At 42.1% G+C, this 27878-nt stretch overlaps 1 protein-coding gene across 1 annotated transcript in view; it reads right to left on the bottom strand.

Annotated features, from left to right (window-relative positions):
* The window catches only part of LOC119740899 (alpha-aminoadipic semialdehyde dehydrogenase-like), a 56286-nt gene that overhangs the window by 6413 nt on the left and 21995 nt on the right, over positions 1–27878 (bottom strand). The window contains exons 12-16 of the mRNA XM_038216374.1: positions 24921–25005; positions 24486–24592; positions 23650–23766; positions 8912–9009; positions 474–547 (exon numbers count right to left, since the gene is read on the bottom strand). Of these exons, the coding sequence (XP_038072302.1) occupies positions 474–547; positions 8912–9009; positions 23650–23766; positions 24486–24592; positions 24921–25005 (481 nt within the window). The remainder of the gene's footprint in view (positions 1–473; positions 548–8911; positions 9010–23649; positions 23767–24485; positions 24593–24920; positions 25006–27878) is intronic.

Genomic DNA, 27878 nt, shown 5'->3' with positions numbered 1-27878 from the left:
TTGAATGAATACAAATTAGGTGGCGATTTGTCGGGCAGCCATGGAAGAAGTCACTGGCACACGGGCTGATATTCAAGGGTGCTTATAGTTTAACATTCAACTCCTCTTACATAAAAAAAATGCACTTGACGAAGCGCTTTGAAATTGAAGCCCACATTTTGTCCACAAAACCTGTGTGTGTGTATGTGCATGTACATAATACCTGAGCACAACCAGACACTAAGTTACCCCGCCATAGGCAATGCAATGCAATTCTCAAATCAGGGTTCAAGTTTTCAGATGCACTTGCCCTGAATAATTATTTCTCAAGTAAAGACTTTAAAAAAAGAACACAAACAGGCCCGCCCTCGAGCCATGCCTATTAATCTCATCGCATGCAGGCTGCAAGAAATGTTAGAAATCTAGAGTTGAAGGAGAAAGGTGGACACACATAGGCCTATAAGGACAAATAAAACACTTAACGGTTTTCTTACCAAAGGCACCTCCGATTTCTGCGCCACTCGTGGGAATGTTGACATTCACAATACCGCAGTCCGAGCCCTTGGGTCTGCATTAAGTAGAGAGAAAATGTGTAAATACTTAAGCTGGGCTATGGTGATATAAAGAGGATGAACCAAACTGTGGAACACCTCTGTGTTTTTACTAGCCGCACTATTGTGCCCTGGGGTAGGCAAGCTGTATCAGTTTTCAAAGGGTCCCATTGCGGGACCTCAGACTCAGGGATGGGCTCGCAGACGTGTCAAAACTGATAATTTGAATCACATTGCCAAGATCGCGGTATTCACAGGAGTTTGAAGCACTCCCAAAGCCATGGTCACCAGATCGCCAGGAAGACAAACACTTTGACCAAAAGAATAGAGAACTTGTTATCGATGAAATCGGTGACAAAGCAAAGCTAAAGGTGACAACCAAGCTTTTGTTTTACATTGCATATCGGCATTAAATAAAATTATCTTAATCTTTGAGTTGATTGTCTCTTTGATTTACCATTTCAGCATGATTTCCTGATTTTTTTTCATTAAGGTTAATATACAACAATTGCAGACAACAAAAAACAAACCTACCAAATTATTATGAAATACCTTACTTGACTGTAAAGTGAATAACAGTCTCAAGCATCCTGTGATATCATGGCACCTGGTGTGCTGTCATTTTCAAGAAAAGTGGCATTTATGAGGTACATCATACAGAGATACGTATCTAGAGTAACAAGCACATGTATGATTAATACATGTACATTTTATAAGGAAAGTGTGCCGACAGCATCATACAATCCTACAGACTTTTCCCATTACTTTTTATTGAGCTACATCATACAGAGATACGTATAACTGTTAAGATGACACATCCATATTCAATTATTTCTTTCCACAAGGCAACACACTTTTTCTGACTCTTGGTCCATCCTCAGAAGACAGGCTACAATCATTCACAACCCACACGATAAACAAGTTTACATCATACATGTATGTCCTTTAATAACCATCCCTCTCTAATGCCCAATTTTTTTGTTTATCGATGTGCAACGTCCCAAACCGACAGGCCTGGACCTTGTTGCTATAGCAATGCGCCAGACTGATAACGCACATCAACTGTTCCCAGAAATGTCATCGACCGAGCCAGTTCTATTTTCGGACAGAACGATGTTACCCTGGGCACTTGCTTCACACTGACCACGTGTTGGACACAGGTGACATATTACCTGACCAGCCAATTAATTATAAACAGACTAGATGGCTATGAAGCCATATAGCCATTAATGTTTTAACTGACCCACGTACGTCAGCTGTGTCCTCATTACTTGGCAGAGCATAACACCTGGCACGCACGTTTCGGACATCCGGTAGGACTGCAGGGGATGGGACTGGATACGCCAAGCCGTTAAGCGACACCTCAATTAGACAAGGGGCTAGCAGGGACAACAATATGCGCTTGATTAAAAAGCGTTGATGAACGCCAAATCTGGCTTATTATATAGACTGCCTGTCACCAACGCAGCTGGCCAGTGACGAATATGACGAAGAAAATAAGAGCGAGCATCCAGAAGAGGAAGGAACGACAGCTAGCCTTCTGATTTCATAAGCTGCCAGCGTAGTGTGACAGACTTCCTTTGGCATGCCCGCCCAGGGGAACTTATTGCAAAAAAAAAAGGATCCACTCTTCTAAGTGTGGACAAGATTGAGCAACTACTGGAGTTGACAGTATAATCACCGAGGGTTTTTATTGGATGGGCCGGGATAAAATTTGGATCATTCTCTAAATTGGCTGGCTTGCTCACTGCAAGCATCAAGTTCTGAACAAACAAGGAGTTGCAGAAAGTGCAGTGATTCCTTGTTGGGGGACGAGTAATCAGAAGAAGATCCAAATAGAATATGATAGGAGTCATGCTGGAATCAAATGACTATTCTTGAAATGTGGAAAGTGCAATTATTGCTTGCACTCATCGGAATAGCAATGACGTACAATAAAAGCTGAGAACTTTTTCTGTGTGTTATTACTTTCAACGGTAGGCCTGCTTAAGTTTCTGCTGGGGTATAATATTCTACACTCAACCAAAAAGAAAGTCCCCCCCCCCCCTTTTCATTTCTATGAAAGGAAAAACATGCTTAGTTAAGTACACTCAACCGAAAAAGAAAGTCCCCCTTAATACTTTTTGTCTAACTCAAAAACTACTGGGCATAGCTTGCTAAAACAACGACTAATCAGTACAGAAATTCCTCAGCAATCCAGCCATACTCTTTATTTGGCCCGAAACAGTGATAATGAGTACGAATTTATGCAATTTAAGACAAATGATACCGAAAACAGTTGCACTTTTGTATACGTGCAAGTTTTGGTTCACACTCACCTTGCACATGTACAAAAGTGCAACTTTCAATGCTACAAATAGCAGTTTCCCGAACTTCAGCTTCGTCTCCAGCTTCGGCTTCATTTCTAACCCAACAATCATTGGAAGCCTGTAATGTTTCGCAAATTGAACTTCTCTACACGTAAGGCTTGGCGTGATAAAAATTTGATGTCCTGAAGGAAATCATGAATCTTTATTGAGTCATATCAGAGTCCCTGAAGTCAGGAATCTTAAAATATCCGTAAGAGACTTTGGGGGAGGAACCCTGTGACATTTGTCTTCGTATTAACTTGCCATAAAGGCCCTATAGCCTTTTTGTTTCATTCCAACTTTAACCCTCCAGGTGCTACTAAACATTCTCCGGTAAAAGCAAACCCAATATTCAATTCATTGGGGAACTTCGGAGCTCTTGAAGGTAGCCTGTGTAAACAGTCCTTCCGTTTAATGAAATGGTCGCCAACGGGCCACACTAATAATGCATGGCATTAGCAACATCGAATGGATATTAAAGGACGCTATAAGATCAAAAGGCTGGGAGAGATTGGAAACAGTAATGGAATGTGACCATGCCCAAAGTGAATAATGGCCGAGTACTCCCTTCACACTTACGCACACAAAGAAAACAAATCATGTATATTTTCAGAAACAGCTCTTCAAAAAGCAGGAAAGAGTTACACTGACAATCTTCCATTCCCTCTGATTTTAAAGCAAAACTAACAACAAAATTAAGAATCCCCTAATTATTTAATTGTTTCTTTACATAACATCAAAGGTAGAGTAGATCATTTACATTGGTGCACTTTTTTCAAAAGTGCTCAAAATCTAAAGATGGATGTTTAACAACTATCGTAATGAAGCGTTAGCTCTGTGAATGCTGTATATTTCGAGAAAACACACTGGATCTCGATTTCAATTCGAAAGTTGCGAAGTCGTGACACAATCCCGAAATCAGCATTCAGGACATGATTCTCTTCAACCAACGATTCTCACAAATAATTGCCACCACCCGCGCGCATACGTCCTGTCAATGCGCTTGCATCCATTCACGAATTCACCCAATAACAAACCAACTGCTAACGGAAATTTCCAAAAATGTGTCCCTTGACGCATCTTTGGGAATGACCTTTTATTTTCTTCAAAATAACAGCATGTTAAAAGGAATAATTTCACAGGGAGTTTGGTGTCATTACTATCTTTAAACCAAGTAAGCTTTTTAACAACAATAATTTGGTCAGTTACTTTTTGGATAGATCCAAATGGTATACTGTACCTTTAGGCCTGGGCTGCCTGGTAATTGTGTTAAATCCTATGTAACTTTTATTTGGAAAGAACAAAATGATCTTGAGGGAAAAAACAAGATTTGTTTTGGGCTTGGCTACCCACAATTTAAAGTAGGGTTTGAAGTTCAAAGTCTTTTCCTGAGGTGCAAGTCAACACTAATGTAAATTATTCCAATGACGGACGAGGTGCTCCATCAAACAGAGTGGATTTAACGCGGTGTGCATTTAGGACGCCACTTATTCAAATGCCAGTGGGGTGAACATTCATTCTGCATAAAATTGGAGCAGAATTTATTCACTGTCATTGACTATAGCTCAAATCAGAGTGAAACTTGGTGCACAGGAATTTTTTGAAGGCAAAGTCCAGACAACGCCCCACAAAAAAAACTATTTTTCATCACCATTTGGGACACTTCACAACACAAAGGAAATGCCACAATTATCTAGAAAACGTAAGGTTTGTCAAGTGGCAGCAGTTGAGTTGAAAATATGATACATTTGTACTTTAAATGGTTATGTTACCTCAACATGCGTCACACTGCCGGTACTTTACACCGCAATGATTTGCACGGGCACGATTCTGCAACATCAAGTTGAGTGCAATATTGGAAACTAGTAATGTGCATGTAATCAAACCACACTTCCCTGCAGCAACACCATAACTTAACAAAGAGGGCAGCAACGGCATCACAGATTGCTAAACTGGGGCAACATTCTACTTATAATGTGCCATATCTGAGATACTCCATAACCATATTAAGCCCTGGCAGGAGCTTCTACATGTCGCTTGGTGGTCGGTCGGTCGGTCTGTCTGTCTGTCAAGGTGTCTGTCTGTCTGTCTGTTTGTCCCCGAAAATTGACCAAAAATAATTGACCAATTGACCAAATGCTGTCGTCATAAAAATAAAATACACTCTTTGTGACGGTTTTCGGAACACAGAGTTTGTTTCAATCAATGCGCTTGCGCATTCATTTTGCATATATGTCTGTCCCCAAAAATTGACTAAAATAGGCCCCCTTAGTCTCCTACAAAATAATATAAAATAATAAAATAATAACAAACATTTTAATTTTCAACAAAAGTAAACAAAAATTTAAATACTTACACAATTCAGAAAGATGTTTATGAAAAATTGTAAATGGAGGCAAAATATGTGCAGTAATGTTATACAGTCACGTGGTATTTATCACAATCTGAAGTATGGTTTACCATATGTGCCATTGGCGTCGCATTTTTGGGCGTCGCATTTTTAAGCTCTGGCAAGGATCATTTTGACAGATTTCATGCAAGACTTTCATGCAAGACGGCCAGAGCTTATTGTGCACTCGCACTTGTCTTTTTGTAACTGTAGTTGACTGTGAAGAGATTCAAAGCTTGGAAACAGATTGAAAAACCTGACAACACTTTCCAATCAAAACACATCATCAACACAAAATGTCAAATTGGGCCGAGTATCCGATCTGGGGATGCCGTCAGTGTACTGCATCACAAGAGCATTAATTTCGAGATGAACTGAGGAGTGGGCGGCAAGGTTGATGCCATGGCCTTATCTACGCCTCATGGCCGAGGTGCAATTCCCGCCCGATGGGCAACTGTGTGGATTGAGTTCACAGTCCCTGCTGATACAGTCACAGACCCTCTGCCAGGATAACTTCTCTCCTGGGTGTCTTTGCAATCCTTGCTAAGGTTACGTGCATATCCTCGCGTCTTACTAGTTTCTAGGCTAGGACCTAAGGGGACTACAGGAGCACTGATCAGACCTCCACAGGATAAAATGACAACATGAGTAGAATGTGCCAATTGCAACCCACTTGGCACCACCGGAGGATGTAAACTTTGGTTACAATGCTTGAGTCCATGAAAAAAAGACAAACAAATACGCACATGACAGAAAACACAACCAAGCGTTCCATTTATGAGGCTTGCAGATGAGTACGCATGTAATTTAAGCTAAGCTAGGGGGTCCCGAGAGACTAGCTTAGGGCGTGCCCTAGACAAGCACAACAGTTTGCAAACAACTTGATAGTCAGGAAACCTGACACCCAGATGGTATGTCGGTGACAATGCCCTCTTTCCTGAATCTAGGTTGTTGATCTATATACACATGTAGGTCTACATATGTATGTCTTCTTCTAATTGAGCGCTAACTTCATGATGGAAGGCTACAGCATCTGAGAAAGACTACAGCATCTGGGTCATTCTATAAATTTGGGGTCCACTTTTTTCCCCGTCCCTGTTACATCTGACATCTATGATTGTATAATTCTGATGCACTCCTTAATGCAGTCATCCTCCAAGAGTGATTATGAACAGCAAACTACCTACCCAACAAATAAAACATCATTTGAAATCACTTTTAATGATGCTTGAATGGCAAATTACAAAGTACCAAGGTAACAGGGACGGGAAAAATGTCACACTTTGGACCCCAAATTTATAGAATGACCCATCTGTGAATGTCCAACTGAAGACTACAACATCTGTGAATGTCCATGGGTACACGTAGGTAAACTTAACCCACAGCTACATGTACACGTACGTACATGAGGGTTAAATGTTGTCAAGTTGGATGATACAAATTGTCCAATTTTTTGACCCAAAATTCTGGCATATACCGGTACATTGTGCACTTCAGGTATGGTTCACGTAGTCTCCTGTAAAGACATAATTCCATCTGAAATCATTTAAACACATGTTCCCCTGCCTCCAAGAATGTTCAAGGACACTTAGCCATCAGCCAAACAGCTAAAATCACATCAAATTTGATGTAAATGGATCCAAGGGCTGTATGTGCACACACAGATTCTGTTTTGGTCGACCAGTAGAAACACACTAATTGCATTAAGGTAGTAGTAACTGGCATGGAGTGCGTACCGATAAATTGGATGGACAACATACATGCACACGTAGGGATTATGGACTTTGTGCATGAACAGCACTTGGTGGGTTTTTTAACCACTTTCAATTCAATTCAATTCAAAGGAAACATTTATTTCCATACTTTACACAAATAAGTCAAACTAAGTTTTTAAATAAAAAAAAAGGTAATTAGATACAGTAAATAAATAATAATACAACAATGTAGTATAATGACTAGATTGTTAAATTAGGGTGAAGAGTATGGGGCTGTTCATATAAACCGGAGCTTGTAGAGAACAGCCTTACACATAAGCGGACAATACAGGACAGTTTACACAGGCAATAGGAACAAACACGAAAACAGTCAAGGAAACCAAAGACAAGACAAAACAAAACACGAGACGAGACACTAAAAACCGAGACAAATTGAATAGTTGCGATGAGGATAAGATAAAAGAGACAATGAATTGTATGTAAAGAAGAGATGTGGCTATGGAGAGTGGCTGAGGAGGGAAAGCTATGTTACATATTGTGATAGGAGCTCCTTTTTCCACTTTTGAGATCAAAGTGGATGGGACACACCGCATGCAAGCATTCGTTGGTTTGCGTACATGTATGGGGTAAAGTACGCTAGTCCTTTTTTTTCTTCTGAATGTGCACAAAGCCACAGCGTCTCCATGTGAGCATCAGGCGCCATTTGGCAGTGCGTTGAATGTCCCTGCCAGGGGTCTTCCCCTACTCTCCCTTTGTAACGGTTTATGGGGTGCACATAACTGATTTTATTCTTTACATGTAAGGACGAGGGTCAGTCCATTAATGTGGGGGGCCATATCATAAGTCCGACGCCTCATAGGTCCGACGCCTCATAAGTCCGAAATTTCGGACTAATGAGGCGTCGGACTTATGAGGCATAACATTTATTTATTCCGCCTCATAGGTCCGACGCCTCATAAGTCCGACGCCTCATAAGTCCGACAACGGAAAAACGAGGCGTTTAATTTGTCGGACTTACGAGGCGTCGGAGCTATGAGGCGTCGGACCTATGAGGCGTCGGACTTATGAGGCGTCGGACCTATGAGGCGTCGGACTTATGGGCCTTTATTTGGTTAGGGGATACGATTTTGTCGGACTTATGAGGCGTCGGACCTATGAGGCGTCGGACTTATGAGCGGACCCCAAATGTGGGATGCAAAAGTATGGCGTTTTTTGTGTCTCTGTTACACCTGACCTGTGTTATTTGCCATACAACATTACAATTATCATTCAAATTTACTTTAAACCATTTTTAGTTGTTTGGCAGGTATTTTGCTTTTATAATCACTCTTGGATAGGCATTAAAGAATGTGACCCGAATTAACAAAATCTATATCAGATGTAACAGGGACACACACAAAATTGGACCCCAAATTTATGGAATTACACACGCAGGCAAAAACATGGACGCCCGAAATGAACGTCTGGGACACGTTCTTATTCAGCCTATTGCAGCTATGCGATGTCACACACTGAGCCGACGAATTATAGCAACCGCGCGCGTGTGCATCGTGTCAATGCTTGCACGGGCACCCAATCAATTAAAAAGGAACTTTCCAAAAAAAGGTTCTTTAGACGCATCTTGGGAAATGACCCTCTTTTAGTGTTTTCTTCAAAATGACAGCATGCCAGAAGGAATAATTTCACAGGGAGTTTAGTGCCATTACTATCTGTCAACCAAGTATGCTTTTCAACAATAATTTTGTCAGTTACTTCTTGGATAGCTGCAAATGATGTACTCCACCTTTATAAGTTTGCTCAGCACTACGTTATATTCAGTGGCTTCACAAATTTGGCCACTCAGTGCCCCTGCAACTCATTTTTTCCTTTTTTTTAAGCAGAGCCGGAACAAAATGACTACAAAGTCTTGAGATGGATGTTAGTACGTACCCCAACCAACGGAAGAGATTGCCAGGATTCTTGGTGAAGAGACTACTAGACAGGCCTTGCTTGACTTCATTGTTCCATGCGATGGCTTCCTCTAAGTTCTAGAAGAAAGACACACAAAAATGTAACTTTAATATAAATAATATACAATGAAAATTTGAAACTTTGCGGGTTCTCGAACTGCCATTTTCAACTGTACAGTACTAACCTTAAATTCTTTTGCTGATATAGGCATGACTTTTGGGACAATCCCTGAACGAGTTAACAGTTTCTTATACTAGTACTTCCAGAAAGTCCTTGACAATTCCAACGAGCACAGCATAGGCAAGGTCAGTTGGCAGAGTATCGATACAAAAGCCCTTTTTAGGGGGTTGGCCTGGTACCATATTCCAACATAGGGGGCGCTCTTCAAAACTGATGATTATATGCTAACTATGCATTATGTGCCCCTGTGCCCCTTTTCAGGGCGTATTCTATGGGTTTTTGGGGCTTTGTTTTCATATTCCTCGTTTATATCAAAACTATCTATACCATTATTGGGAAATGGTTACTTCTAAGAAATAGAAAGATACTTTAAGGGCATTTATTTACCTCGAAGGGGCACTTTTATGCTCGAGGCGAGGGGGCACATTTATGACAGCAAAAGGGGCACTTGGGAAAATCTGGGGGGGGGGGCAAATGCCCTCCCAGCCCCCCCCCCCCCCCCCCCCCCCCCCCCCCCCCCCCCCCCTGCCTCGTACCATACTTTCTATGGGGCGCTGTTCAAATCCAACGATTATTAACACTATATATCACAGAAACGTGTACATATACCCCCAACCAAGCTGGCACCAAGCTGGCGTATTTTGTGCAGAGGCAGACATTATTACCAGTAAAAGAAATTGGGTGTCAGAGTGGGGGGGGTTCGCATTTTTTTTCATTGAATGTCTATGAATTTCTACTTTTTTTTGACAGAGCTGGGTTTTTTTTTTACCTCCCCCCTGGATTGGCGCCTGGTCCCAAATGCACAAAATCTTACAGCAGGGATGCGAAAAATAATTTAGACCACAATACTACGGAATGACCCAATATATTTTTGATGAATGACCCAATAAATTTTTGACAAATCCCCCCCCCCTTTCCAGAAAAGCAAGGGGTCGAGCTCAAAGGAAAACAAGCAAGCAAAATCCAATTTCCTTCCAAAGTCGGTGAACACATTTCTACAGATCAAATCCACAAATTAAACTGCCCGCAGTCTGCTACCGGGAAAACATCTTCAGGAACTTTGCTCCAGAAACATTATGAACATATATGCATACAGCTTGTTTCATGCCTTAGGCCTCTTTTGAGTAATGTCTTTTCTATGAATAATTCCGTATCGGTTCAAATGTACCAAGGGGGATTAAACTTAAGATTTGATGTATCACCCGGCACAACATTTTGGCATACAAACAATGTGAAGCAACATATTGATGTATCGGGCATGTTCTCAGACATCCGGCAGTGCAAGATGAAATATGAAGTGAATTTTTTTTTCTGGAACTTACGTTTTGTAATATGCGACGTTGCAACATAATACTGTTCTCAACAGAATTTATAGGTAGTTATTCAATGAGTATCTTTGTAAACCTGAAAAACAATCAAGCGAGGCCAAGTTCGGGCAAGGACCATTAGTCAACTAGTGGTTGATTTGTGACGTACCTTACGCCTGGGCACTGATAGCAACATGCGAACGTCTCTAGTCAAACGCTGGTCAAAATGTCATCGCAAAACTTCTGGATCCTGGCTCTCTGCTAGCGTTATGAATGCGCGCGGCTATTGGTTACCAGCGAAGCAACCAACCCCAGTAGGCTGGTTCCAAATAGTCGACTAGTGTAGTCAACCACCGTCGACTAGACAGAGTTCGGGCAAACGTTAGTTAACCATTGGTCAACTATAGTCCTTGCGCGAACTTGGCCCAAGTGTAATGCATAATACAAAAATGACCAAGCGGCATCTCTCAGTCCAGTAACTGACAAACAACTGGGAGATCAAAATTCCAGTCCTCTGTTTCTCAATATCTACATGTACATGTAGTATATAGTCACAGGTGTAAAGGTAAAAACTAGCCATGAATAGACCACGTTACCCACGGTGTATATGATGTCATGTCTGTCAATTGGCTGCCAACAGGCAAAACAGTGACTCAAACAAGTCTTACCAATGTTTTTCCTCATGTTATTGTGTCCACCTTTTATACCCTGCTATGTATACAAGTACATGTTTGCAGTGCATGCAGAGTGGCTTGCTTTCTTCCAGGGTCTCATGATCAAAACACTCAATGTTGTAACAAGTGCCCATGGCTTGCTGCACCAGTGTCATCAGTAATCTCATCACTTGAACTACGGTCGAGGCCGACAGACAAAATAGTTTGAGACCCAAACAAGTCTGTCCAACGTTTTTCCTCATGTTATTGTGTCCACCTTTTATACCCTACTACATACAAGTACATGTATGCAGTGCATGCAGACAGAGTAGCTTGCTTTCTTCCAGGGTCTCATGATCAAAACACTCAATGTTGTAACAAGTGCCCATGGCTTGCTGCACCAGTGTCATCAGTGATCTCATCACTTGAACTACGGTCCAGGCAGACAGACAAAATAGTTTGAGACCCAAACAAGTCTTTCCAACGTTTTTCCTCATGTTATTGTGTCCACCTTTTATACCCTGCTACGTATACAAGTACATGTATGCAGTGCATGCAGACAGAGTAGCTTGCTTTCTTCCAGGGTCTCATGATCAAAACACTCAATGTTGTAACAAGTGCCCATGGCTTGCTGCACCAGTGTCATCAGTGATCTCATCACTTGAACTACGGTCCAGGCCGACAGACAAAATAGTTTGAGACCCAAATAAGTCTTTCTAACGTTTTTCCTCATGTTACTGTGTCCACCTTTTACACCATGTACATGTACTGTACATGCAGTGCAGAGTGGCTTGCTTTCTTCATGGGTCTCATGACCGCAACACTCAATTTTGTAAACAAGTGTGGCATGGTCTACATACAATCCCATGGGTGGTTACACGAGTACCATCAGTGATCTCATCACTCTATGGTCCAGGCCCCAGGACCGACAGGCAAAATAGTTTAATACCCACACAATTTAATTTTTTTTCTTGTGTTATTATGTCCACCTTTCAAACCCACCTATATATATTGCCGTGAAGATTGGCTTTCTTTCTTCCTTCCTGGGTCTCATCATGACCAAGACACTCAATTTTGTAAGCAAGTGTGGCATGGTCTACATACAATCCCATGGGTCGTTGCACCAGTACCATCAGTGATCTCACTTGAGCTACGGTCCAGGATTACTTGGACATTGGCTTTCAGGAATGCTGATCAAACAGGGGCTGCCGTAAAGGATACTGTCTAGTGTAATGTGACACGTCTTTATCATTTTCCTCCTGCTTTGCTTGCATGAAAAATATTTGTAACTCAATTTATGCAGGAAGCTAGGTTTTGTTTGGTGGGTTCCATGGCACACATTCCAGTCTGAAGTAGTATTTTTATAGTGATAAAGCACTTTGCAGAGTAACAAAAACAATTTTAAAATCAGATTTCATGAATATGTTTTAAAGGATGCACTGGCTTCTTTTAACAGAAAGAAGAAACACGAGTAGACAATAAAGAAAAGTGAGGTAGCACTTATGCAAACTTTCTTCTTGTCATTTTAAGTGCTACCTTATTTTTCCATTTGATTAATCTGCCTGACTAACATGGCTGCCCACCATTTATAGTACACAAAACAGAATATGACAGGCCTACTTTACCTACTCCTAAGAACTAATATCTGCCTGAATTCTGTAATATTTTAAGTTTGCCATATTCTGAACTCCCCATCCAATTTTCTGCCAAGATTCTGACAGCAATTTCCTGACTTTTGGACTTGTTTCATGTTTTTTTTAGATATCGTGCAATGCTGATGCAATTTTGCAAACTCCTCCCATCTGTTTCATCTGTTTCAGAGGCAATTCAATCAAAGCCTAAATCAGCAACAGCAACAAAATATGCTCAAAGTGCACTGACACGTCAATGTTATTCAAGGCATTCCTTTCAAAGTGAACAAAAAAAGCAATTTTTGTCTCATTTCAGAGGGAAGAAATTGAAGACCACCTGTTTTCTAAAAAATCTTTCCAAAAAAGTGGCAGTGTTTTGTTCAGGCAAGGTCATATGATAGATCTTAAAGATGGAAGAATCTATTTTTAAAAAAAGACCTACAAGGACCACACAATGACCAGGAAATGTAAGATATTTGTAATATGAGAAAGCATTCTGTGGGAGTGTCATGATTTCCCTCGAGGCAATGCCCTTTCTCGTTAGGAAAATAAGTTATCAGAAATCTGACAAAATGACTGCAGAAAGGCTCCGGAGATCGTGAGGAAGTTCTCAGTATTAGGCTACTGTTCAGGGTTCATTATATAAGCGACGCTAGCACTGCAGCTAGATCAACACAATCTTCTGATGGGAATACGAAACAGTGCAAGATACTTTGGAGCAGTTAGTCACGCTGTCAGTTCTGCAAACCGTGCCTGTTGTGATAAACTCCCTTGATAGTGGCCTAGTTTGGCTAATCTTTTTTGGCAATGATATCAGATCAGGGAAAAGAAAAAAGCTCGACATAATGGCAATTCTAACTGGATCTGTGGTCCAGCTATATCTAAAAATGACATCCTTAGTGTAGATTTTACTTTGACAATGATAACTCAATAAGAGTTTTTGGTTAATTAAAGTGGGATATATAATTAGGTGTTGGGCTATGAGCCCAAAACCTACTGTTATTCTATGAGTTTACTATTGTTTTTGTTATTATTCTCCTCAGCAAATTCTTCTCCAGAACAGTTTGTCAAAATGAAAACATAGGTGAACTTCAATTGTCAATACATGAATGCACAACCCACTGAAGATGTGCTTTTTTGCAATGACGTCATCATGACGTCATCATGGGTCATGTGACGTCACTTCAAAAATTAATAAATTTATTCTTTGAAATTCAATATAAAATCAACCGTGAGAGACCGGAACTTGAATTTTGCGGGAATCGACATGATAAAACATGCTCTTCATATTATCGTGTGCACGTAAAATCACGTGATCCTTCCTTCCGGTCGAAACCGGAAGTGCCTAATAATTTAAAAGTGAAAAAAGATACGAACTAGCTGTCAACGATTTTAGTCCGTGGGTGGGCTGACCGTTTCAAAAAAATGATCGGTGACGTCAGCAAATGTTAGAGCGCCCTCAAGCGGCAGGTTAAAAAACGTCAAAAACGCATTTTCACTTGATGTCTGTGGTGAAATTTGCGGTAATCGCTTCAAAATTAGTATGCATGATGACCTTAATGCAGGCAAGATCTGTGCGCGAAAAAAAATTGATTACGTCATCAGACCGGAAGTTACAATAAAAAGACCTTTAAACCTTCAAAAATTGCTAAAAAAATCAACAGTGATAAATAGAATCAAGATTTAGCTATATAGCACAGTTAACATAGCTTTTGAACTTTTTGGTAATAACGTCACAATGACGTCATCAAGTATCATATTACAAGCAATCAAAGATTTCTAGATTTAATCTTTGAAAATCAATGTAAAATCAACCGCTACATATTTGATTTTGTTCTTTATGGCAATCGACACAATATTGCAGGGTCTTCATTTTTGGTATTAAGTGCTAAATCACGTGACCCTTCCTTCCTGTCGAAACCGGAAGTGCTTTATTATTTGAAATTGGCAGAAGATGCGAACTTGCTTTCAACGATGTGAGTGTCTGCCTAGGCAGTACTGTACACAAATTTTACATGTGACGTCATCAAATGTTAGAGCGCCCTCTGGCGGCATGTTGAAAAGTCAAACATGGATTTAAACATGCATTTTGAGTTGATATGTGTGGCAAAACTTGCGGTAATCCATGGCCCAACACCGTATGGTTGTTCCTACAACCTCTAGTTTTAGTATTATTATTAAAAAAAAACTGAGATGGCTATACTGGATAACTCTTGTGCATATGGCGCTCATTGATTGAGTGACTAGTATCATCCGTTGTTCAGTGGAGCCCACGCGCTATGCGACAATGTCTGATAATGTGTGCATGCAAATTTTATGCAACCCCGTGCGTCAAACAATGAAAGTCGACTTTATTAGAAATTGTGATGTAATTTCAAGCAGAACCTCAGCCTGAGCTGTTGATTGGTAAATTTGCTGCCATGTTTTTGTAATAAACAATGTGTTAACAAAGACCAGATAGTAGGCACACCACACCCGCTGAATGGTCAGAATCTGAAGGTCAAGATGCAGCGTTGTTTTGAATAACCTGCACACAGATCATAGACGGTTGCAGGTAAATGGTACAAACTGTACATTCTTGATAAATTCTTAATCAATGATGATGAGTCAAAATTCACAGTCATCACCGATTGCTTGCTGTCACCATAATTTAGCTTTTAGCAAGCAACAAATTCTATGTGTATGACTTGGGTCAGACTCACATTAGAGTCGAAGCCCATGTTTCGTGTGAAGTGCTTGGCAGGACATGCACATGCATACATGTACCGAGCATGAAAGTCCATTTCCGGTCCCATCATTGAATCAGATCAATGGAAAGGTACTTTTTGGGGACTTCAGTTAAAGAGCTCGTAAGCACATGCAATATATAGCCACTGTTAAATTTTCCTCACGTACATGGACAACAGAGTATGCGCAATCGCTTGCCTGTTTATTGATTTTGAACAGCAAAAACACGAATTAGGCATGCATGAATGTAGGCCCCTACAAACATTTCAAGTGGTGAGGTGGTGCGCATTCAATAATTGTAACACAGGTTATCAGAGTTTTTTTCCCGGGATGCGATACGAGTCAAGTGATCACAACTTCCCGCTTTGTGAAGAAAGTTTCCCCGATACCCTACTGGGTGGTGATCAGCTAATGCACTGCCCCGGCCAACAAGCTTTGATAGTGCCTTGGTAGAGTTCTAAGCCACATTCCATCTCAATAAATCCCCAATTGGTCAAACCAACCTAACTATTCATATTTGTAGTGAGATGTCTTTTACGAGGCATGGTACAATTGGCGCACAGCCCAGAAAATTTTTATATAAACGCCTGCACTCAGTGCGTGAACGCGCGAATATCAGCCCTTTTCTGCCTGCACACCGAAGTGTGCAATTTGGAGGCCTAGTTCACAACACAGCCGTACACTGGCCAGGCGTTCGGGGAACCGGGAACCGGGAACCTTGGAAACTTAGAGCACTTTCAACTTTAGGGCAACTTTAGAAATACAAACTTTGTGATTACAATTTATCATTGGCAACTTTATTACAATTTATAGAGTTGAATGGAAGTTGAATCTAAGTTGTATGCTTTTTGTAACACTTGTTTTGTGAGTTTAGATTGAGATTCAGATCCAGAACTATTGTTATTGATTTTGTAAACAAGTAATCTGTAACAAGTTCATGAGACCAAGCATGATGTGACTCCTAGTGTTTTGGTTTGTGTCTGTTTGTCTTGATTTGTCCTTGGCGTCCTTAAATCTAATCATTTGAGCAGACCTCCTTAATGGCGTACCGCTACAGTATGAAACCAGTAGAGTAACTACACTTGCAAAAGGTTGAATGATCTGTTCCAGTCATTCAAAATGCCCTAGGGAGTCTAGAATTTAAAGGCCAAGCTGAATACAATTTGCGATAAAGAAGTGGCACTCAGAAAGAATGACCTTATTATATCCCGTACCCGTACAGGTAAATAGTGTTAAGTGCCACTCTTTTATGGAAAGTTGAACGTTAAAAGCCAAGAGCAACTACATGTACATGTGCAGGACACGGAAAGTTTAACTGCTGCAGTACCTCACTTTTAATGATTCTAGAGTGTCTAGATTCAAAGTATTGTTCAAGTCATGAGCCGAACCCAATGCAAAAAGGTATAAATAGATGTATGTGGTACTAAGCTAAGAATGACTTTGTTCTACATCCTTTTCCACACTGTAGATAGAGGTTAAGTGCTGCTCTTCAAATCAATGCTGATGGATTTACATGTATATAGTTCGGCTGCCTGTAGCCAGAGTCTGTTTTAGGTCAACTACTGAGTCGCTCCTCACGTTTTTGCTTCAGTTTGGAAGTCTAGCAGACGTGTCTTGCCTAGGGGATCACAATCCACGTGCACAAGGGGCCCCAACACTCTACCAAATGTTCACCAAGGATTAAAAAGACTATAATCAAGCTCAGCCAAATGATCCACAAATCAGGCCAGGTCAAAGATAAAAATTCAAACGGATGTTGTGGTATCACTATATTGGTACTGTTGATGATGAATTGAAGAGATATCAAAAACACTCACGCCAATAGCCAAAACCAATGCATGTATTTACTTGGATTAGTCCATAAACCAAAACGAAATATTTATGATCCTAAATAAATCACGATAGATGTATACCGGGCAGTGTTCTCCAACATGTAGAACAAACCTGGCGCCCCGCCATGCTTTCTGCGGCGCCCGCCATGTTTAAGAAGTCCCCGCCAAGCTTTAAAATCCTGCCGCCAGGTTTAAATTTTTTTACTCTACAGTGTACATTTACAACTAAAAGAATTTAGAAACAAGAATGACCACTTCATTTTCGAATAAAATTGAATGACTTCCCACTGAACCTAGTCTAAGTTTGCGATGCGCGCGGATCATAACTCACTTTACTATTCTCTATGATCGATGCAGTTTAGTCTGGTTCTGACGATTCCGTTCTCCTCTATCATCATATTATTCGGGGATCGTCTGGTAACAAGATGTACCATTGTTCCATGCAAAATAATGCTACACGACCTACGTACTGTACGTATACGTACATGTACACACGTGTACTGCTCGAGAATGTCAGACAAGTCGACCGTTGAGACAACTCGACTCGGGACAAGTCGACCGTTGAGACTACTCGACCGTTGAGACAGGTCGACCGTTGAGACAACTCGCCTCGGGACAACTCGACCGTTGAGACTGCTCGCGGCCGGCGCACGTGGGCGCACAGGCCCGGCAAAAACGATGCCACCGTGCACGGTACGGCCTAGTTGACCGGGGATGCGCGCACGTGGCCCGGAAAAAGACGAACGGTGTGCACGGACAATCACGCTGCGCTATATCGGCTCTGTTTTATGCAACAACAAAAAACCTCATATGTCATTACTCCCAAACGGCGATCAGCCGCCGTCAAGATCCTCGGTACTTTTCCCAAAACTAGGCTCAAAACATGCGAGGCGACTTGTCTCAACGGTCGACTTGTCTTTCCATTTATCGCACATACGGTCGAGTTGTCTCAACGGTCGAGTTGTCTCAACGGTCGACTTGTCCCGAGTCGAGTTGTCTCAACGGTCGACTTGTCTGACCCCCCTGCTCGATTGCAGGCCTGGCGACGTGCGTGTTACTGTTAAATACGTTTGCGGAATTTGCAGCGGGCATTGGCATCGTTTTTAATAGTCTTTGACTAAAGGATGTTTTAAGCCCTAGACTTCGGGGTTAAGGCTAACTTTTGTTGGATGTTGTATTCCATGAACTTCAGTTGTAGAAAGCCTTATAATATAATAAAATGTTTCGTTTGCTTCCCAGTAAATTGCAGGGCTTGAAACGACGGCCACGACGGCCAGTGCCGTCGTTGCCTTCTCACTGGCCGAGGTGCCCCACAAAAAATCCCCGTCTTCACGGCCAGTTTTGCCTTGCCCCATATTTACCTTGGCCGTCGTGCCCTTTTTGCAAAAACATCCATCAGCCTATTAAAACCACTACAATCCTTGATTTCAGTTGTTTTTCTACACATTGACAATGTATTTTGATGTCATCCCAGCCCGATCGGGATCGGGGTTGTCTTAAAATCTCGCTGAATCAATCACACGCATGGCTGGCCGTGGCCAAACACCAGCGATTCCCCATGCACTGTACGTACTATTAGGTACGATGTACACACACTGACAACTGAATCCCCAGTTCCGGAGTGTGCCGATACTTCAAGTAGCGACAACCCCGCTGCAAAAATATATATCTGTATTAGTACACACACACACCAGCAGGAGTACGTACGGCAGATCTTACGTGCAGCCAACCGACTTTCTTTTTCTCAGTGCTTTCTCGTGCGGTACACAATATAATACGCATTGATGTTCTTGTACGCGGCAAATAAGCTGGAGGGCAAAACACGCGTGCACATGGTGTTCCGATCATGCCGATCATGTCAAAAGTTATAAATGGTGATCGTGTATGGGCCCGGTTCCCTAAGAGAACAAAATCCACTTTTAATTTATTTGACTTACCAAACTAGTTGGCGACATTAAGAACATACAGGTAGGTCATAAATAGAGGGAAATTTGGGGGGGGGGGGGAATGACGATGACAACGACAAAACGCAACATGAAAATAAAGATGACGATCGCACGGCACCGGCACCACCCATAAAATCGCGTACAAAAACAGTAACTTGTATCCTTTTTTTTTCTTCAAAATTACAAAAAGGTGTCATTTGATCTGAGAGAAGTCTGCTTTAGGTTGAAAAGGTAATTTTTGAATGCTAAAAAAATCGGGGAAACTGGCCTGGAATCGCCTCAGATTGCACCACAGAGCATCTAGAATCCAAATTTTTCCAGGGCCCTTAAGCGGGCCCCGGACCCCACGCCGTAAGGGCTTTGCGCTCCGCGCTCGCAGGAGTCCCCGCCGACCCCAGCGCCAACCTTTAATTTTCAAAGTTGGAGAACACTGTATACCCACTGGCAGTCAGTCCAATACAAAATCCAACACAAAAATAAAAACAGCCAGAAAACACAGGTAATTCCATATGTCCAAAGTTATAATTTGGTCTCCGGAGCTCAAACTTATTGGATGTTGTGGCCACACTATCCAGCTCTCGATCCATAGTGGCAATTTCTATCTGTTTGACTGGTGCCCCTGAACATTGACTACTGGGAGGTCACATGCATGTAAATGTACATGTAGTGCCGATGAGTATCTCAGCTGGCTGAGCATTGGCACTGTGTTCTAGAGGTTGCAGTTTCAATTCCATTCTAATCCAAAACTAGAACGGCCAAGCCGCCATGGCTCGCTGTCGAAGGCAGGAAGGGAGGCTGAAGGTAGGGTTGGGGATGGGCATGATGGGGATCAGGATTCTCGTTGATGTGCCAAGGTGTAGGGGTCAGTTTTTAAATGCAAACATAAATAGTCAACAAATGTCCTAATAAATACATGTACATGTTCACATTTTTACATGGAAGTTTTCCATTGTTAGGGTATTAAGGACCCAGTTGTGGAGCCGTTTTGCAGCCCCACAGCATCTTCTGTCCCCATACATGTATTACCATGGAAGAACTCTTGTGTAGTATCCACAAATGCGGAACATGAATGCGTATACATGTACATGTAGACACAGCATCATCACCACATGCCCCAAACGTTACCCCATCCCCGCCCCGCCCCGCCCCTCCCCCAACCCACCATAACCCCCTATCCACACTCCATTTTCCCCATACCCATCCCCACCCATTACCTACAAATCTCAATCCCACCCTAACTCCAATCCTTATCGTCTTCCCCTTCCCCAGCTTCCCTTACCCCAACCCCCTACCACCACCAACCCCATTTTCACCCACCCATATATCCCCACCCCAACCCCTACTCCAATCCCCATATCCCAGCCCCACCCCCTCCCCCACCCTCCCAACCCCTACACCCACCGTCCCCTACACATCCCCACCAACCCCAACCCCTACTCCAATCCCTATATGCCACCCCTCCCCCACCCCCTCCTAACCCAAACCCTACACCCACCTATCCCATCCTCCTGCTACCTGTCTCCCCCTACCTGTCCCCACCCACCCCTACACATCCTTACTCCACCCAAACCCAGTATTCCAACCCCTTATCCTCCACCCCATCCTCCCGTAACCCATCCCAATCCAAACCCCTATGCCCCACCCCGACCCCACCCTCCCCTACCTATCCCTACCCATCCCTACTCCAACTCCATAAAACTAAAAGATCAAACCAGAAGCACTTTCACATTCATGTATGAATGCTCCTCCAAAATGCATAGTGCACATGTTATACAGGTATATATACATGTACATGTACATGTTATGCCAGTATACATACTTTAACAATTACAAACTTTAACATTTTCTTTAATCAAAATTCCTCAATAAAATCATAAAATCAACTGCAAAGAAATGAACCTAATTGTAAGTTACAGAGATGATACCGGTACATGTAAACTGCATTTTTTCCCCCAAGTTAGCTAGAACCAAAAACTTCAACATTTTTATCTGAACGCGGACGGCCGGACGGACGGACGCCGGACCGACGTCCGGACAGACGGACGGAAATTGGTATTACATAGAAAATATATAAATTGTAATGCTTATACAGCGCTTTCCATCGTGTTAACAATCTCAGTGTTTCACAATTATTCCACCGTTCATCAGGCCACGAGACTGGGCATGGCAGCTGATATCAGTGCACTTTCGGCCCTCTACCCTCACAGGTACCCATTAATAATAATATTAACAGGCATTTATATAGCGCTTTTAAATGGGGTATCAAAGCCCTTTACAATTATTATTACCCCTGTTCAACACTCCTGAAACTGTCTCAACTCCCTGGGGAGCATACGGGGCCGGTAGGCACCCATTTTGGCGCTCTTGGCTGTAATCAACCTCTAACAGCATTACCAACTCTGCCCTCATTCATACCCCCTGGATAGACAATTCCGGCGATTCACAATGCAGTGCGCCACCAAGAGTTTGCCATGGTGAGTCAATTTTTCAAGTTAACAGTTGACAAAACATGGCCCGTCTGAATGAGTTTCAGTTGACAACTTGAGCTAATGTGTTATAGATTGGGGCATAGCGTTCTGCCGCCTTACAAAAAAACACCATACTGATAAAAAGAAAAGAAAAGGGCAAACAGATACTCGAATCATACGCTAACGAAACTACTGACCGGAAAAACTAACAATTTCAAATGTCCCGCACTGCGAATTTGTCAACCACCTCCCACCTTGCACTGGAAAAAAATGAACTCTCTGTGGCAAACTCTTGGTGGCGCACTGCATCGTGAATCGCCTGAATTGTAGTTAAGTGTCTTGCCCAAGGGCACAAACACCGTTATCCTGGCAGGGTTCCAACCATCGTACATGAGTCACACACCATAACCACTGGACCACAGCATTCATGTCTAAAAGCAAACGTCAGTCAGACCTCCTAGTTCTAATCGTTACAAACTTCACCTTGTGCTATCTGACAGGGCTCTTTAAAAATTTGCGATTTTTTTTTTCACTCCTGTCTTAAAAACTACCTGTTTATACCTGCTTTAAAAATTCCTGCTTTAAAGCCCGGAAATTGTAGAGTGTCTGGTAGGAACATGAGGAGAACCACGCCCTTGGGGAATTCTCAATGAAAAGCCAGCAGCTTTCCGGCGTCACATTAGTAAACCAGACAGGAGACTGAATAGAATTCAATCACATGAAGTGGGCAACAAAACAAGGACTTGGGGGTGTAGTCCCATGGGAAGGAAACATACAAGATCACTCTGTGATTTTGTTAGGACCTGGGGGAGTAGCCTGGCAAACTGTTAATGAATAATGCTAGACCTGCAAATTGATTTGGTCAATGGATTAACCTGTTGGTTTGCAGATATGGTTAATCAGAGGGCTGATTTATTTTCTGTGGCAATTCCCTCTTTTCACACTCTCCCATTGGGCATGCAGAGCCTCGATCTGGCAACTTTACACTATGAAAATAGCCGGTTCAGTGATCTGAACCCCGACACAGGAATCACTGAACCGGCTATATTTATTGTGTAAAGTTGCCAGATCGAGGCTCTGCATGCCCACGGCGGAAGTGTGAGAAGAGCGAATTGTTGCACATGATGATGTTGAAAATGGTAGCATTTACTCACCTTTTACATCTTTTATCTTTATTTTCACCAAGTATGTCTGTCTGTGTGTTCGCACTACTTCCCCTTGTAATTTTTGTAGGGTTTTGGCTGAGGAATTTTGGGTTTGTGCTAAGATAGGAAGGGTTGATGATTTATCAAAATGTATAGAGAATTGAATAATCATACTGAAACTTCTTTGCTTTTGAAACATATTTGTGGGGTTTTCGAATGAAGAATTCTGAAGGCATGTGCTCCGGGAGTTAGGGTTAAAGGGAATGTACATCATTGGCTTTTGCTGTAATTTTCAGAAATGAACTATTTTGAGGGGTTAGTAAAACAGATCAAATATTGTTACACTGACATGTTTGAAGTTTTGTGTTCAAAAATACTGGAAAAACCAAGAAAAACAAAAAATTCAAGTAGTCTGGTTCCCTGACTCCACTTTAGATAAAATGGATCATTTATACATGTAGATGCCGGAAAATTGTAAGATAATGGAACCAGTCTAACTGGCCTGCATCCGTTCATGAACACGTAACCAATAGCAAACAAAATTTGGACTGAAAAAAAATTGGTAAATTTGGAGTAGTAGTTGAAAAATAGTTAGGTTTTTCCAACGGTGGTCAGCTGACCATCGTTGGAAATTTATACAAATACCACTTTTCTTGAAAATGACTTCACACATGGTGCCATAATTTTGCAGGATGCTTTAGACTGTCATTTACCAACATCCTAGTAAGGTATTTCATAAAAAATTGGTAGTTTTGTGTTTCGATGTTTGCAAATGTTGTATATTCCCTTTAATGATTTGACAAAGTGTATGGAGAGTGGAATACTCACACTGGTCTTCAGGACGTACAGCACAGGAGCGAAGGCTTCTGACTGAACCACTGGAGAATCATGGGATAAGCCCGAGATGATTGTCGGCTCAACGTAGTGCCCTGGTCCATCCAATATCTGGCAAAAGTATCAAAGATGGAATATGTTCAGATGTCTTTTTTTTACCTGGGTATCCTGCAACAATCAGGATGTGCATTACAGGATAATTTTTGGACCTGGGTACCTGTTGTCGTAATTGTCAGGCAATAGAAAACTCAACAAAATGAACCAGCGAAACCCGCAGAGTATTGGGATCCTGGGCATCAATCCTAGTCTGATCCTACACAACCAGTGGCGTAAATCCGTGTCGGCGAGTGGGGGATAGGGGATGACATAAAATTCCCGGTCGTGGAAATTCAAAAAGCTTGGGGGCAGGGAGTTGGGACACCACATGACGCTAGGGGGTCCCGTTCATAAATTTACATCTCATGAAACGCGCACCAACGTCCCTTAACCATACCTCAAAACGGTGCATTTAAAGCTTGAGTGCTGTTTGTTCTCCGTTTTTCATAACTATTTAGTACATTTTGACTGTGGGCAAGTTAAAAGAAAACCTCATAATCTGCATTATTTTGTTTCTCTCCACAACAATCTGGTGGATGATTCAATGGCCCACCCCCTGGTCAAAAAGTGGGGGGATATACCCACTCCCCCCCCCCCCAGGATTTATGCCCATGTACAAAAACACGTAAGTCATATGTCAATATTCATGACAGAAGACAAAGAAAGTCACTGGGATCTTTGACTAAGACAGGACGCTCTAGATGACGACGAGAACTCCTCAACTCTTTCCTCACCTTTCCTCCGGCCTCAATTTTGCCTCCCTGGGCCACCGCATTCTGGATGGCATTCTTGTAGATGTCCACACCTTGCTGGGAGTGCATGGGACCATACAGGATATTCTCTGGGGGGGGAAGCGAAACATCCGACAGATTCAAATAATGAGCAGCTCGATCCACTGACAATACAAAAGTGCCTTCTTATATAATGATTTTCAGCCTGTTTTGTCTCCAATAAAAATCTTTCTAAACAGCAAAAAATGTTTTCCAACGTCTCTGTTTTACAACAGGGCTGCAACTGAGAAGTCACAAAACACAAGGACATTCCAAGCTTTACAAGCTTTCCGTTCATTGTTTTTCAATTTTAAATGGCAGAAGTGTATAGTAGAAAACTACTAAATCAACTGATCCGTTATAATGAGAGTGCAGCAATACTTCACAACCAAAACATACCATCCAAGGGATCCCCAATCCTGACTTGGCTGTAGGCTTTCTTCAACTTCTCCAGCACTTCATCGTAAATCTTCTTGTGTAGGATCTGACAAGAAAACAAAAAGAAAACATGAAATTGAAAGGTGCTTCGTGGGTCCAAAAAGGAGGAAAAACCTTTTTCCTAAGGGATACCATAAATCACTTGTTTAAAAGAAACATGTTCTTCAACACAGATAGGAGGGAAATGATCCTTGCATCACAGATAGTTCATTCTGACTTATACAATATATGAGATCAAAGGTTACTATTTCACAGAAAAGATATAGCATCAATAGACACAAATTATTAATTATGCACACAGAGGTACTTGTCATTCGCGTCAGTGGCGCACACAGGATTTGGCTGGAGGGGGGCTCACAATTTTTTTCATTTTTTTTTTTTTAGAAGTTTGAATGTTTTCCAAAAAGCAGAAAATTTGGGGTTTTGTTGGGGGGCGGACTATTTTGACGTTGGTGGCGCCACTTACACCCGTTATACCACTCGAAAATAGGCTACATACATATGAACACGGTCTAATCGTGGGAATAAACATGCCCTCCCCCCTCCCCTTGGGTGCACCACTGATTCACGTTGGTCCAAAAACAAGGTGTTTCTAACAGAATTGTAAAATAATCATGCGCATAATGACATGGGTCACAGGTCATTCTGGATAATCAAATGTTCATCGGCGCCTGAATGCCCAAGGAAACGGTCGCAAAATGCTCGCGCATTAATTACGAGAATGGGCATATCGCGTACCATGGTGTCATTTACATTGCGTCAGCGATTTTATCTTTGACCTGGACTACTTCATCAAGATACCGGACTGGCTTTTTCTGATGCAACAAAACACATTACTGATGCAACAAAACACTTCTACTCAGAATTTTGTTTTAAAAAGGTCGTTGTTATCCTCACTTCAGGTGCAGTAGAAAATATAAATTAATATTAAAGTCCCAGTTTAATGATTACGTTGCTAAAGGTTAAAACAGAATGCAGGAGCTTCAGTTTCGCAGGAGCTTCAGTTTCACCGGCACTGGAATAATATTCATCCATTTCATCAAAACAAGTATAGGATTCATTATTCTAGCCCTCTTCAGCTGTTCAGGCAAATGGCTTTGAACTTTGACGACAACAAGTTGTTGCATGCCGCCCACAATGTTAGGAACACTTAATGTACTCAGTAAAAATCTCACATTTCATTCCAGCTCGAGTGCACACTCCAGAAACATTACACCAAAGCAAGGGAAAACAGACACGGCTCTCCATTTCGCAATGAACACAGTGATCCACGAGTTGTGCCAAGTGGTGGGATTGTGTTACTTGTTTGTGAATTTGACTGAAAAAGCCAGAGTTGAACACATTACAGGCATGGCCAATTTCGTCACGAGTCATTTCTTGACATCAAGTACACTTCAAATTCACATTCCCACAAAGTGAGAACCCGTTACTCAGTTTGCAAGGCAAATCTTCAAGTCTGACGTGACATTCACTATTTAGTGGCGGATCTACGAAAAGGGTTTAAAGGGCTTTAAAACCCATCTCTTGGGCCACCAAAAAGGAATATAACAGGAAAACAATACCAGATGGCTGTTAAAGGTATAGTCCATCATTTGTAATTTGTGCATTTTGTTCGTTTGAAGCAACAAAAGTGCTCAAATTCTAAAGAAGGGTACTGAACAACTAACCAGACGAAGCTTTAGCTCAGCTTCAGCTGTATATTCCGAGAAAAACAGCATTCTAGGCTCTCGATTTCAAATCAAAGTTGCTGAATCATGTTTTGAATTGGGCCTGAATTCAGCGTCCGATACACGTTCTCACTGAGCCGATTGCAGCTACGCGATGTCACGCACTGATCCGACGAATCATAGCAACCGCGCGTGTGCGTCGTGCAAATGCTGGCGCGCACTTTGCCGAATAACAAAACAAACTACTAATTTGAATTTCCTACGGTGCGTCTTAAGAAGCACCGTTGGAAAGGCCTTTTTTTGTTGATTTCTTCAAAATGACAGCTTGCCAGAAAGAATAATTTCACAGGGAGTTTAGTCCCCTTACTATCTTTCAACCAAGAATGTTTTTCTACAAATAATGACGCCAGTTACTTTTCGGTTAGCTGCAAATGATGGACTCTAGCTTTAAACCACCCCCCTCCCTCTTGACAGCTAAACCTCCCTCTTGAACCAAACCTAGATCCTCCCCTGCTATTACTATTAGCAATGCGGACTGGACACAAGAGCTTCAACAGGCAGCAAAATCTGATGAGAAACTAGTACACGTAACAGTTGCAAAAGGGTGAGAATGTGTGGAAGTGTACTGCTGATAGTGCCTCCTTCTATGCTACATGTATGTGCCTACAGGGAGTAGGATAACCAGGCTGGCACATACAGTGGTTAGTTTCTCTGATGATCATTTGACTGTTCAAAAATGTAAAACCGTACAATACTCCAGCTGTCCACAATGACACATTGATCGCCGCACGCAAATCTTAACAGGTGTGCCTCGCATGCAACTTTTAACCGGCGTGGCACACAGTTGCAGCTGCCATGTGTAGTGTCATGGCCTAGTGGTTTAGAGCACCGGACTCATGCTCTGGTGTTTCAGAGGTAACAGTGGCGTGGGTTCGAGCCCGGGCCACAACACTTGTGCCCTTAAGCAAGGCACTTAACTATTATTGCTTCGTCCTTCGGATGGGACGTTAAACCAGAGGTCCCGTGTGTTGTATAAGGCCTAACGCACGTAAAAGAACACAGTAACACTTATCGCTAAGGGGTTTGCCCCGTTGTTTCTGGCCTCCTAAATATACTCCCTTGTGGAAGTCCTTAGGAGAAGAACCAAGTACCTAGTACCTTATTGTTAGGGAAGCGACTACAAGCCTGCGGACATTGCTAAGAGGCAGTCCGAATGAAATAACTCATAGCCCACAGGTGTTAAGAGTAACAG

This window comes from Patiria miniata, unplaced genomic scaffold (genome assembly GCF_015706575.1).
Source record: "Patiria miniata isolate m_02_andy unplaced genomic scaffold, ASM1570657v1 HiC_scaffold_5, whole genome shotgun sequence".
In the NCBI taxonomy this organism is placed as follows: Eukaryota; Metazoa; Echinodermata; class Asteroidea; order Valvatida; family Asterinidae; genus Patiria; species Patiria miniata.
This window is presented reverse-complemented; position numbering and strand designations above follow the sequence as displayed.